At 56.4% G+C, this 13,016-nt stretch overlaps 2 protein-coding genes across 5 annotated transcripts in view; both read left to right on the top strand.

The window, feature by feature from the left end:
- The window catches only part of PALD1 (phosphatase domain containing paladin 1), a 109,360-nt gene extending 96,922 nt beyond the window's left edge, over positions 1–12,438 (top strand). For all 4 annotated transcript variants that reach the window (XM_007963163.3, XM_007963162.3, XM_007963160.3 and 1 more), the window contains 2 exons: positions 8,280–8,435; positions 10,612–12,438. In XM_007963163.3, coding sequence (XP_007961354.3) covers positions 8,280–8,435; positions 10,612–10,764 — 309 coding nt within the window. In that variant the 3' untranslated portion in view covers positions 10,765–12,438. The remainder of the gene's footprint in view (positions 1–8,279; positions 8,436–10,611) is intronic.
- LOC119627923 (uncharacterized) lies at positions 10,945–12,495 on the top strand. Its single transcript, XM_038009108.2, has one exon. It carries the CDS (start codon positions 10,945–10,947, stop codon positions 11,890–11,892), a length of 948 nt encoding a protein of 315 aa, XP_037865036.2. The 3' UTR covers positions 11,893–12,495.
- Positions 12,496–13,016: the final 521 nt, after the last annotated feature.

Here is a 13,016-nt window from a genome sequence, read left to right as displayed (position 1 = left end):
TGCACCACCACGCCTGGCTAATTTTTAATTTTTTTTGTAGAGACAGGGTCTTTGCTGTGGTGCCCACGCTGGCCTCAAACTGCTGGGCTCAAGTCATCCTCTTGCCTCAGCCTCCCAAAGTGCTGGGATTAAAGGTGTGAGCCACCATACCTGGCTGCCAAGACCGCTCATCTCTCTTCCTTCCCATTGTAGGGCAAGCTGATATTTCCATTCTCCAGGAGGACTTTCCTGTTTTATTCAACAACAGACATCCATTGAGCAGCTGTGGTTTCTAAGTGTGCACCACTGGGCTTAGAATTGTTGGTGGGCTTGGGAGGGGTTTAATCTCAACTCCAGCCTCACCGCCTCCCTCACCCCCTGGGTAATCCCCAGAGACCCTGCCTCAGTGCCTGCCTCTCCCATTGTCCCGATTGTGGTTGTTACCAGAGATCCCTGTTTCTGCTGCAAGGTCCACCTCTGAAATCCTGACTCCAGCACCCTGCCTGGCACAAGTAGGGGCTCCACAAATGTCTTTCTAGTGAGTGGATGGAGGGAAGGTTGAGTAAATCATTGTGTAAATAAATAGGAAAGCCTGACTGCACCTTCATTATTAACCCTTTTGGTTCTTTGTCCACATTGTTGGTCTTCCAGGACAGGGCATTCTTCTGCAGCAAGCTAAAGAGCCCGGGGTCAGGGGTTGGAAGCCCTGGCTCTGCCAGTAACTCCCTGTGGAACCTTGGGCAAGTCACTTTGGCCTGCCTGGACCCCTGTTTTTCCATCTGTCACCTGGAATTGTTACCCTTGCTCTGCGTGCTTTGAGGGATGGTGGTGAAGACCAGTCTGGGGCCCATGGGAGGTGGGATGGGGTGTGTGGGGTGTGCAGGGTGGCTGGGCTGCCAGGCAGGCTCCGTGGGCTACATGCGGGCACAGTGGGCCTCTTGAGGAACGAGACTGTGTCCTCTCAGCATTAAATCTCTGTGCCTGGCCTAGAGGTGCTGCTGAACAGCATCTGTTGAACTCATAGCATGCAGAGTGGCCCACGGCACCAGGTCAAGTCCCTTCACACTTTGAAATTACTTAACAAAATATGATGTCACCTTTGGAAAATGGGTTACCCGTATGGATTGAGGGCGATTTTCTCCCTTCCAGAGGTTAGGTACTTCCTGTGCTGGGGTCCCACCGCTGGGCTGGCCTGAGGATGCAGTTTGCAGGGACTCGGTGGAGACCCACCACACACAGTGGCTGCTGCTGCACTTGGGAAGAGGGTGGGCTCCCGGCCCTGGAACCTGCCCTTCAGCCACTGGCCATCTTCGGGGACTGTCACTTGCCTCCCCAGCCTGGGCCCCACCTCAGCTGGAGGCAGAGGTCACCAGGCCAGGTTTCTTTCTTTTGAGTCGGTGAGCGAGGGGATACCAAGGAGGCTTCGGGCTTTAGTAATCGCAGCAGGTGGCAGGGTGGGGAGAGTTGCTCTCTGGCTGGCTTGATGAAGACCCTGAGCCTGGCCTTGTTGGCTCTTCCTTTTTTTTTTTTTTTTTTTTCTTTTCTTTTTTTTTTTTTTTTTAGAGACAGACTCTCGCTCTGTCACCCAGGCTGGAGTGCAGTGGTGCAGTCATGGCTCACTGACTGTAACCTTGACCTCTTGGGCTCAAGCCATCCTCCCTCCTGAGCTCCCGGGCCTGAGTGGCTGGGGCTACAGGTGCGTGCCACCACACCTGCCTCTTTTTTGTTGTTCTTTTGGTAGAGATGGTCTCCTTCTGTTGCCTGGGTTGTTGGCTCTTCTTATTTCTCCTCTGGGGCTGTCTTCTCCTGAGCCTCAGCTGCGTCCAGGTCTTCAAGTGTGTGGCTCCCCAGTGGACCCGAGGCCTGGGTTCCTGCTCGGGCTCTATTGCCTACTCTTCATGTGACCCTGGCAGGTCATTTCACCTCTTTGACCTCAGCCTCCCTTTCTGAAAGGCAAAGGGGTTGGCATAGGCAACCGAGGTGTCCTGTGAAGCTGGGATGAATGAAAATGCAAGATGCACATGATCGTCATTCATTGATTTGACAAACGGTTATTACACACCTACCAACTGCACTGCGCTAGGTGCTGGAGATGCCACACAAACAAAGGGCAAAAGGCCCCGCCCTCATGTAGTCTGTACTCTAGTGAGGGAGACCTGTGGCAGGCAGCACACACATCAGGGCTGTGGTCTGTTGGACAGCGGGGTGTCCGTTGGGAGAAGCGGAGCCTCTAAGTGTCACAGGTTATAACTATCTGAGGCTGGTATTACATGGGGAGTAAGAAGAATTTGCTAAAATTCTTCTTACTAAAGAAGGTAAAGGGCTGGTTGCGGTGTTTAAAAAAAAAAAGTAAAGGTGCATTTTTAGAGAAAGTATGTAAAAGGTAAAGAAAGGCAGATTTTTAGAGAAAGTATGGAAACACGTTGCAAGGGTGCAGTGGGCAAGTTAGCAAGAGAGAAGCTGGTTGCAAGGAGACAGAGACTGGCGGGGATTTTTTTTTTTTTTTTGAGACAGAATCTTCCTCTGTTGCCCAGGCTGGAGTGCAGTGGCGCAATCTCCGCTCACTGCAATCTCCGCCTCCTGGGTTCACGCCATTCTCCTGCCTCAGCCTCCCAAGTAACTGGGACTACAGGTGTCCGCCACCATGCCCGGCTAATTTTTTGTATTTTTAGTAGAGACGGGGGTTTCACCGTGTTAGCCAGGATGGTCTCGATCTCCTGACCTCGTGATCCACCCACCTCAGCCTCACAGAGTGCTGGGATTACAGGTGTGAGCCACCGCACCTGGCCAGGCTGGGGATTTTTTAGGTCAGTGCTTGTGCTGTTTGCTGAAGAGAGCTTTGTGCAGTACTGATAATGCCGAAGTTGCAGTGAGCTAAGTTGCATTTTTCTATCAGCCGAGGGTCTGGTGATAGCTGGACACTGGAAGATTGTGTCATTTGCGTAGGAGGGCGGTGTCCTGGACCATGAAGAAAGGCAGACTTGGAGCTTATCTGCTTTCTCTGTTTGCTTTTTCCTGGTCCTGCCAGCCTGACTCCTTTCCCTAATTAGGACTCCACAGTTAGGAGGTGCCGACGGGGCGGTATGAGGGCTTGCAGTTTTAAATAAGTGGGGTGGTTAGGCAGGGACTCCATGGGAAGGTGGCGTTGAACAGACCTGAAGGAGGAGCCGTGCTGGCGTCTGGGGGAAGAACAGTCCAGACAGAGGGTGTGGCTTGTGTGCGGTTCCGAGGTGGGAGCTGCCTGTGTGTTTGAGGAGCAGAGCGAGGGAACGGGAGGGCAGGAGAAGAGGTCAGAGGTTATGGGGACAGGAGGAAGACTGTAGGGCCTTTTCTGGGATTGCTGGGACTTTGGCTTCTACTCTGAGTGCAAAGGAAGAAGTTGCAGGGTTTTGGGCAGAGCCACCCACTTACTGTATGTAGAGTCACTTAGGTGCTATGTTGTAAATAGACAGCAGGGGGCAGGAGAGGTGGCAGAGGACCAGCCAGGGGCTGTCGCTGAGTGGAGGGTATCTGGGACCACGGTGGTGAGAGGTGGTCAGCCTCTGGAGGTGTTTTGAAGTGGAGCCAGTGGGGTTTACTGATTGGCCGTGGGGTTGAGAAGGGCGAAGTGAAGGAGGAGTCCCGGGTTCTGGCCTGTGTACCTGGGAGGATGGAGTTGCCACGGAGATGGGCAGGCTTATGGGCGCAGCAGGTTTGGGGTACGCTCAGGAGGTTCACTGGGACATGTTTTGTGGGTTTGGGCTGCCTGACCCTTATCCATGTGGAGCACTTGAGCCGCTGACATGTCCCAGTCTGCAATCCTCAGAGTCTGTCTAGGATCTGGATTCAAGATGATACTAGAAGCCATGAGCCAGCACAAGAGGGGTCTGGGGAGGAGTGCTCAGTGAGCGCCTGCTGCATACCAGGTTCTGTGCAGACCCCCAGTGCGGTGGGGAGAAGGGGGAGGGGTAAACCTGGTTATGGGCTGGTGCCCGCCCCTGGGTTTATGGTTGTTTTGAGACAGCCCCTGCTTTGATGAAGCAATTAGAATCTGTCAAGGTGGAATTTAGTGCAACTTTTAATTGAAAGGTTCGGCCTGAGGGCAGAGGAGACTGAGAAGGGCAGGGCTGTTGGGCTAAAAGGCTTGGAGCAGGCGGCTTCACTTTGGGAGAGTGGGGGGCTTATCATAGGCCTGGAGGAAACCCGGCCAGGCAGGAGGAACAGTGTGGGTGAAGGTACAGAGACAAGAGTGAGCAGGGAGTGGTGGGCTTGACTGTGGCCAAGCAGGGGAGGGTGGTAGGAAGAGTTGGGTCTTGGGGTTCATCTCCCAGCTCAGAACTCTGAGTTTGGGCAGGATGCCTACTGTTTGAAGGGTTAATTAAGCATGTGCTAAAACAAACAAACAAACAAACAAAAAACAACCTTGCTAAGCCTCATCTGCAAAATAGGATGGTCTCGCCTCCTTCACGGGGTTGCTAGGAGAATGTGTTAGGGTCTAATCCTCAGGTCAGGATGTGACGTGCTTGACCCGCAGGTGGCACTCAGTAGACCCCGACGCTCGTGCTCTGCTTGTGTGGTAGCCTGGGGAGGCTCCCCAGCCCTGCCTCAGTGGGCCTCTCCCTGGTGGCTCGGCAAATAGCAGAGCTTCATGAGAGCCCCCGCTGGCAATGCTGGGCTACCTCGATGCCAGGTGGGCTGGAGGTTTGAGAGGCCCGAAGTACCCAGTGGCCCGGCCACCTCTCCTGGCCCTCTTCTATTTTAGGGCTCAGTCCAATGGGTGAGGAAGCCTCGTCCGGCTCCACCACAGCTAATGACAGCCTGGCCTGCCAGGCCGTTTATAAACAACTCCGCTATTTTTATCGACAGGAGGTGGCTGACCCATCCTCCTCCCCAGGCAGTGGTGCTAACATGGGATGGTGTTAAGGAAACCAGGGCCTTGACAGGAAGATGGGCGTTTGTCTCAAATCACAGACCTGTGATCCAGCAAGATGTGCCCTCGAAACCTTCTGGGGGCGGGGTCAGGTGTCACCTGTACACAATGGTCTGAATTTGGAGATAATTCTACCTTTGCCAGTAGAGCTCAGAAGGAGCCACTCCACCTCTCACCCCAGAGAATCTTCCTCAGACCTAATCCTTACCCGTGTCTCTTGCAACAGGCATCCCCATGGCTGTGGGAGAGGATGGTGCTGGTGTGGTCATGTCCATGGCACAGAGCCAGAGCTGAGGGCGTTTCACGCCCATAGCACATTGCCTCTGAGCTCTTTAATTGAAAGTAGTTTAGAATGGCTCTTGCCCAGTGGAACTGTGGGTGATTTCCTTTCCTTCCTTCTAAGAAAATGTTTTGAAGTAGGCTCTAGGCTTTGGGATGGAGCTTGGGGAAGGATAGAAGCAGCCTAAGGGGTGGGGTGGAGAGCAGCCAGTTGCATTGTGGTGCAGACCGTCCATCCTTGCAGATAGGCAAGGTTGCATTGTATTGGCTGCGGTTTATATTTAGGTAAAATCTTTTTTGTTGTTGTTCACTCCCCAGTCTCTAAACAAATCCTGCCCCCAGTGGCCCCATCCCTTCTGCGGCAGCCACAGGCCATTCCCATCCTCAAATCCCCAGAAGCCCTCACTGGCCTCTGTCTGCAGGGCCAGGCCTTGGCTTGGCCTCCATACCCACTCCAGGCCTGGCCTCTCACCTTCACCCCTCTCTTACCGCCATGAGCTCTTCCCCCTCTGCCCACTCTGGGAGGGGGTACTCTGGGGACTCATCTCATTCTTGGGCCCCCTTCTTGCCTTTCATGCCCTCCCCCTCTCAAGACACTGTTCTGCCTCCTCTCTGTAGACCTCACCCACCCTGGATGTCCCCTCCTCCTTGAGCCCTGCTCTCTCCCCTTTCTGTCATCCTGGAATGCAGCTGTTCTGGCTGCTTTGAAATGATTTCCATCCCCCTCCGGGCACGGAGGGCAGGGCCTGTGAATAGTTCATCTTTGCATCCCCAGTTTGTAGCTGGGTGATAGGCACGGTGGAGCGGCCCCTCCCTGCTGGATGGGTGAGTGGATTAGTGAGCTTTCTGTGGTGCACAGGTGCCTTCTTATCCCTCACTTTGCTGAGAAATCCTACCTCCATAAACCTGGGGCCTGTGAGTTTAAATGGCAGATCCAGGACCTGAACCCAGCTTATGGGACTCACGTCTCCCAGGGAGTCACAGTGCTGGCTCTGGTCCCCTCGCCCCTCTTGGGCACAGCCCACTGTCCACCTTTCACCCCTGCCCCCATCTACAGGGCCCCCGAGCTCCTTCTGGGTGGATGGGTGGGCAGGCTTTGCAAGTTACCGTCCACTCTGTGACCCTGGAGGCAAAGACAACAGAGGCCGTGGAGGTAGAAGTGGGAGGTTGGGGACCACAGGCCCTGCTCAGGCTACTCCAGCTCTGATTCTTGGGACTGTGGGCCATGCCACGTCTGAGGCCGCAGAGCCCACCCCAGGGCTGAGGAGGAGATGCATGTAGGCTGACGTCGTGTTCCTGTGCGGAAGGGCTTCCAGCTGCAGCCCAGCTGGGAGGCGAACAGCCCTTTCCGGCTCCCAGAGGCTGGGTCTTTCTGTGTCCTCGCACAGATGTTCCTGGTGCCCGAGGGATGACCCCTGTGCCACGTCCTTTTCCTGGAGCAGGGAGAGCTGCTGTGGGTCTGGGGGGTGGGTATGAGACGAGGTATGGCCTTCACTCTCCAAACTCCGCTTCCATAGCATGCAGGGGAGGGTGCTGGGTGGGTGACATGTCTGTGAGGGGTGGAAGGAGCAGGGTAGGCAGGGTGCCCTGTAGGAGAGCCCGGCTGTGCATGTCCTGGGTCTTATCCCTGGCCTGTGGCCTGTCCCCTGACCCCCCACATTGTGGAGAACCTAGAAAGGACTCTCTTTTAAGTTCCCTTCCTCCTGAGCACAAATCTCCCAGACATCTTCTGTTAACGGGTCACTCATACTCTCAAGCCTTCAATGGCTCCCCAGTACTGAAGCCATAGTGTGAACCCTGGCTATAGAGAGTCACCCAGAGGGCTTTCGACAACCCCGATGCCCAGGCCACACCTTGCTGAGATTCTCATTGGATTGTTCTAGGTGGGGCCCAGACATCTGCATTTTAAAGTTGCTCATGTTTCTCATGGACAGCAAGGTTGTGAACCGCTGACCTGGGGATAAACTTTCTAGGTGACACAGGTGGCTTCCATAATAGATCCAGCCCAGCAGAATGGCAGAACCACCTCTTATCCCTCCTCATTCTCCTTCCAGCCAGGCCAGCCCCTCTCAGCCCCCATACTCCAGGCACCAGCCTCACCTCTGTGTTTCCCCCATCTGGTCCACATTCTGTCTGTGCAAATCCACCAGGCCTTCACGTCCCAGTGGCACTCCCACACTCTCTGGGAAACCTCTCTAATTGACTTTGCTGTCCCTCTCGCCCCAGCACGTGGCCTGGTGCCATTTCCCATGAAGATGCTTAGGCTTGCTTGCTTAAAAAATCGATGCCCCACAGTCTCCCCTGCACTCACACCTCGTCTCCCAAACCCTCTCCTCAGCCGCTTCATCTCTTGCTGCTCCTTGGCCAGGTAGCCTTTCTTGTTACCTGTCCCCAGCCTTGGAGAGGGTGAGGGCTGTACGTGTACCCCTTTCACTTTTGGAAGTCACTTAGGGACCTTTGGGCCCAGAGGCTAAGATGGGGTTTCTCCCCTTCAAGGCTGGAGGATGAACTCACCCACCCAGTAGGCCCAGTGCAGGAGCGGGTCAGTCGGCGGGAGGAGGTTAATGTGCATCCACACGGCAGAGCCCCGAGAACGCAGCCTTAATGACCCCTGCCATCGGCGCCTCCCAGGCCACTGGTCAGAGCACTCATACCCTCCCTGCGGGAGGCCTGAGGGGCTGCAGAGAGAGGAGTGAAGCCTTTCCTCTGGTCCTTGGAGGATTGGGAGCTGGCAGGAAGTGGCAGTAAGGGTCCTCCCACCCTGAACATGGATCCTGCCATGCGGGAGGGCCTCAGCGCACCTCAGGCACCGTGGAGGGTATCTGCAATGAGCTCTCCTGCTGTCCCCGTTCACCCCTCAGAGCAGGACAGTGCTTGTGATTCCATGACGAGGAGAGGGAGGCCGGCCATGCCGGCCATGCCTCTCAGGTGGGAAGTGGGCTCCTGACCCGCAGCCCCGGCTTGCTCGTCCTGTAAGTCAGGTGGAGGCAGTGCCCTTGGCTCTGAGGTTGGATCAACCTGCCCTGGCGCTCAGGGCAGCGGGGGTGGTATGTTTGTGTGTTGGGGGGCACACTGACCCCCCACACTGACCCTACCCTGTCCTGTCCTCCAGGCAAAGGCAGCTAAAGAGGCGCAGGAAATGCGGAGGCTGCAGCTGCGGAGCCTGCAGTACCTGGAACGCTATGTCTGCCTGATTCTCTTCAATGCGTACCTCCACCTGGAGAAGGCCGGCTCCTGGGAGAGGCCCTTCAGCACCTGGATGCAGGAGGTGAGGGGAGGCTGAGGCCGAGAGGGCCTCTTTAGCTGCCTCCTGCAGATGGAGCTGGGTCACAGCCGCGCTGTGCCCGTGACAGGCGGAAAGAGCCTCCATCCCCCTTTCTGCAGGAGGCTTCTGTTTGGCCAAGAGTTTGTCTGATCTGACTTTGGGTCCCGAGCAGTTTGTCTGCGCCTGGCAAGCAGTTGATGAGTTTGATGAATGAACAGATGAATGAGGAGGAGGGAGGGACTGAGTGGTGGGGGACAGAGCAGGGCAGCCTTTGGGACTAGGACCCTGTAGCACACATCAGCACAGCCACCCTTGAGTGGATGGCGGCTCTGGGCACTTCATGCCCACAACTGTGGTCAGCCCTCACCTGTGCTCTGCGAGGTGGCCCTGCCCCTTTCTCCCTCCAGCCATGGCCTTGTACCAGTGAGCCAACTCCTCCACAGCTGCTGGCCTTAGCACTAACATGGAGGGGATGTGATCCTGCGGGTGCCAGCCCCGAAGGCTGCTGTGGGGACGCGGGGAGACACACAGTGCCGTCTGCTGGAGCCTGTACTAGGCGGGTCTAGCACGGTGTGATTGTTGCTCTCCCATTTTACAGAGATGGAGACTGAGCATAGAGAGGGTGGGTGACTTGTTCAAGGTTGGTATTAGGGCTGACTGATTGGCTCCAGAGCCCACCATGTCCTGACCTAAGACACCACCCTCGCTGTCCAGCCTCCTGGATCCTCTCTGTTTGGCCTCCTGGCTCTTCTTCCACTTGGCTGTTTTAGAGGCAGAGCTGCCACCTTGGCACCTCTATGTTAGAAGAGAGGCCTCCTTCCCTCCTTGGCAAAGCGGCCTGTAATTACTCCTCTGCCAGGAAGCTGGCCCCTCCAGACCTCACCAGCAGATCCTGGCAGTTCTAATCTGGACTAGAGGCTGGAATTAGCTCCTGGGAAGTGGGTGGGTGGAGAGCAGGGGCTGGTGACCCGGCCAGAGTGGGCACAGGAAGGGTATGGGGACTGAGGCAGGTGTGAGGTGGACTCAGGGCTATGAAGGAGTGGAGGCAGAGTGGCAGGCTTTGAGGGTGGGCCTCAGGTCGTCAGGTGGAGAAGCATTTGAAATGCCCCCGGTGCATGTGATGTGTGTTGTCAGGAGACCTGATGTGGTCACACCAAGGCCATGTCGGGGCCACCCTCTTGAGCAGGCCTGGGCTCAGCTTCCTCTGTGAGCCCCTGGGGAGGGGTGGAGGTGGAAGGGGATGAGGACACTTCCTGCTTGGTTCTGCTTGGAGAGCGGAAGTTGGGGGAGCCTGGGGCTGAGAGGAAGCTTGATCCCCTCCCCAGCTGAATCCCCTACTGGGGGAGGTCAAGGAAGGAGGGCTGCCAGTCCAGGCTGAAGTATGGGTTCCATCCTCAGGGGACCTCAGCCCCTCTCTCCTGCGGATGAGTGGAGGGTGGCAGTGAGGGCGGCCCCAGGGCCAGAGCGGGACGGACCCATTCTTTTGTTCTAAGTGGAGGCTGCACCCTCCCCATCCCCAGGACGGTGGAGAAAGAAGGGGACTGGTTGTGGATGGTTTGAGTCTGGCGCCAGGGTCTGGGCTGCTGGGCGGCAGGCCTGAGTGTCCAGGGGGGCCACCTGGGGCAGAGGCTGTAGCCTTACCTGCCCCTGCATCCGTATTCCTCCTCCAGCCCTCTCTGCAGGCCCGCTCCTGGGCATCCGTGTTCCTCCTCCAGCCCTCTGCAGGCCCGCTCCTGGGCATCCGTGTTCCTCCTCCAGCCCTCTCTGCAGGCCCGCTCCTGGGCATCCGTGTTCCTCCTCCAGCCCTCTGCAGGCCCGCTCCTGGGCATCCGTGTTCCTCCTCCAGCCCTCTGCAGGCCCGCTTCTGGGCGTCCACAGGGGAGCATTGAGCCACCCAGGGCCCAGCGTGTGCCCGGCCTCCCTTGCTGCTCTCTGCATGGAGCACTCACTGTCTGCCAGTACTTCTGTACGTGTAGAGTCCTCCTCGAGGCAGTCCTGTGAGGTAGAGCCTTTTCCTTGCTATGAGGAAACTGAGGCCCAGAGAAGTTAACAGAAGTCAAGGTGCAAACTTGTTCAGGTCACCAAGTTCACGGGCCACAGACTCATCTTCAGAACTCAGTGGCCTGAGTGGCATCCTCCCTCCCCTGAAACACTGCCCCTGCCTCTGCTCTCTTCCCAGGTGGCATCGAAGGCTGGCATCTACGAGATCCTCAACGAGCTGGGTTTCCCCGAGCTGGAGAGCGGGGAGGACCAGCCCTTCTCCAGGCTGCGATACCGGTGGCAGGCGCAGAGCTGCAGCCTCGAGCCCTCCGCCCCCGAGGACTTGCTGTAGGGGGACTTACTCCCTGTCCCCCACCCGTAGGGCCCCACGCGGGCCTGGGGTGTCTGAGGTGCTCTTGGCTGGGAGTGGCCCTGAGGGGTGCTGGTCTTGAGGAAATGATTCCCCTGCTTCCTAGAGAGACTGGGCGGAGTTGGGAGCCTTTTTAGAAAGAACTTTTTATAGGACAGGGAGATGGCACAGCCATCCCTTGCAAACCACCAAGGTGTGTGGCTGACCTCCAGGGAGGAGCACTCACTGGAGTGCTCACAAGGCGTACACTCTGCTGTGTGCACCTGCAAACAGGCTGGCGTTTGGCCTCCAAGGAGCTCACTCCCCCAGTTGCCAGACACTGTGGATCTCTTTGTCCCCTTCTCCCTGCTCTCAGATTGGCCTGGCAGCCCCTGGCACAGAGCAGACCCGGCCACTGGTAGCTCCCCACTTCCTATTCCTGCTGCTCTGCCATTGCCGCTCCCCTTCTTGCTGCCCAAGCACTGCCCTCGGGCGTCTGGCAGCCTGAGGTGGGTGGAGGGGACAGTGTTCTGGATAGACCTATTACGTGAAAGGCAGCTTCACCCAGTTTTCTGGACTCTCATGCTCGCATCTCCAACCTGGGAGACTGCAGGAAGGACACCTACCTGGCCTGGTGGGGCTGGCAGGATGGTGGAGGTTTCTCAAGGAGTTGGAGACCTTGGGGAGCCCCTCTCGGGGAGTAAAGAGCTTCCAGGATGCGGACGCAGCACAGTGGAAGAGGCCTGCTCCACTTGCCTGGGAACCTGGGCAGGAGGCACAGAGGAAGCCACGGCCTGGAGCTGCAGGTCCCCCGGCACCTCTCCCTGTCCCAGCAGCCCAGGATGGCCTGGTGCCCCCACCTGCTGCAGCAGGAGCCCCAAGGAGTGCTGGCCAAGGGCGGTTGCTGGGGTGGTCCTCATGGACAGTGAGGTGTGCAGGGGTGCACTGAGGGTGGTGGGAGGGGATCACCTGGGTTCCAGGCTGTCCTTGCTGAGCATCTTTGAGCCTGCCTCCCGGTGGAAGCAGAAAAGGCCAGACCCTGCTGAGTTAGAGGCTGCTGGGATCCACTCTGTCCACACAGCGGAAGGGCTGCTGGGAGCAGGTGGTAGAGAAGTGCCATGTTTGAGTTGAGTCTTGCAGCTCTTCCAGCTGGGGACTGGTGCTTGCTGAAACCCAGGAGCTGAACAGTGAGGAGGCTGTCCACCTTGCTTGGCTCACTGGGACCAGGAAAGCCTGTCTTTGGTTAGGATCGTGTACTTCTGCAGGAAAAAAAGAAAAAAAAAAAAAAAAAAAAGGATGTGCCATTGGTCATGATGTTTGAAAAGAGGAGGAGGCCGAAGTTGTTCCCATTTACCCAGTATTGGAAAATATTTGACCCCCTTGGCTGAATTCTTTTGCATAACTACTGTATGTCTGTTCACTACCTTTTCAGGTTTATTGTTTTTATTTTTGCATGAATTGAAAGTTTTAATTTCTTTGCAGACAAGGTCTAGATGCGGAGTCAGAGATGGGACTGAATGGGGAGGGATCATTTGTATTCTCATGGTTGGCTCTGACTTTCAGCTGAACTGGGACCACTGGCTGATCACATCACCTCTCTGCCTCAGTTTCCCCATATCTGTAAAATGGGAGAATAATACTTGCCTACCTACCTCACAGGGGTGTTGTGAGGATTCATTTGTGATTTTTGTTTTTTGTACAGAGCTTTTAAGCTTTAAAAACAGCTAAATGTGAGTGCACCTGGCTGCTAATGCGTCTCTAGTGTCAGACATTCTGGAACTGGTACAACAGGCTGGGGTCCCTGCCCCTTCAGAGTAAGGGTGGGCGGGCAGAGTGGGTCAAGAGCACCTGTTCTTGGCACTTCCAGCTCTAGAGCGGTCGGGTTTCTGCAGACACGCGCTCCCAGTTATGCCTCACTCTCTTAAACTGGATGTCAGACTGAGCTCCTCCTTGAAGAAAACAAAGGAACCGGTGAATTCTCGCTAATGTATGAAGGACTACTGCATCTAGGGAAACGGTATAGAGCAAAGTGGAATTGGGGGCCTGTGAAGAAACGTGGATCTCAGCCTCCACTTTCTCCCCTAGCCCGTGTGGACCCCATTGGACCCCTTTGGGCGCCTGGTTGATTGAACACACCTCACCCCTGGTTGAATGCTGGCATTTAAAGAGGCAGTGGGGAGGGTGGGGTAGAGAGAGCACTGACTCCAGGCCTCTCCCCCGGCGCTTGCAGGGTTAGGGGAACAAGGCTGTAGTTC

The sequence above is a fragment of the Chlorocebus sabaeus genome, chromosome 9 (genome assembly GCF_047675955.1).
Source record: "Chlorocebus sabaeus isolate Y175 chromosome 9, mChlSab1.0.hap1, whole genome shotgun sequence".
Lineage (NCBI taxonomy): Eukaryota > Metazoa > Chordata > Mammalia > Primates > Cercopithecidae > Chlorocebus > Chlorocebus sabaeus.
Note: the sequence above shows the minus strand (reverse complement) of the source record. Positions and strands in the feature narration are given on the sequence as shown.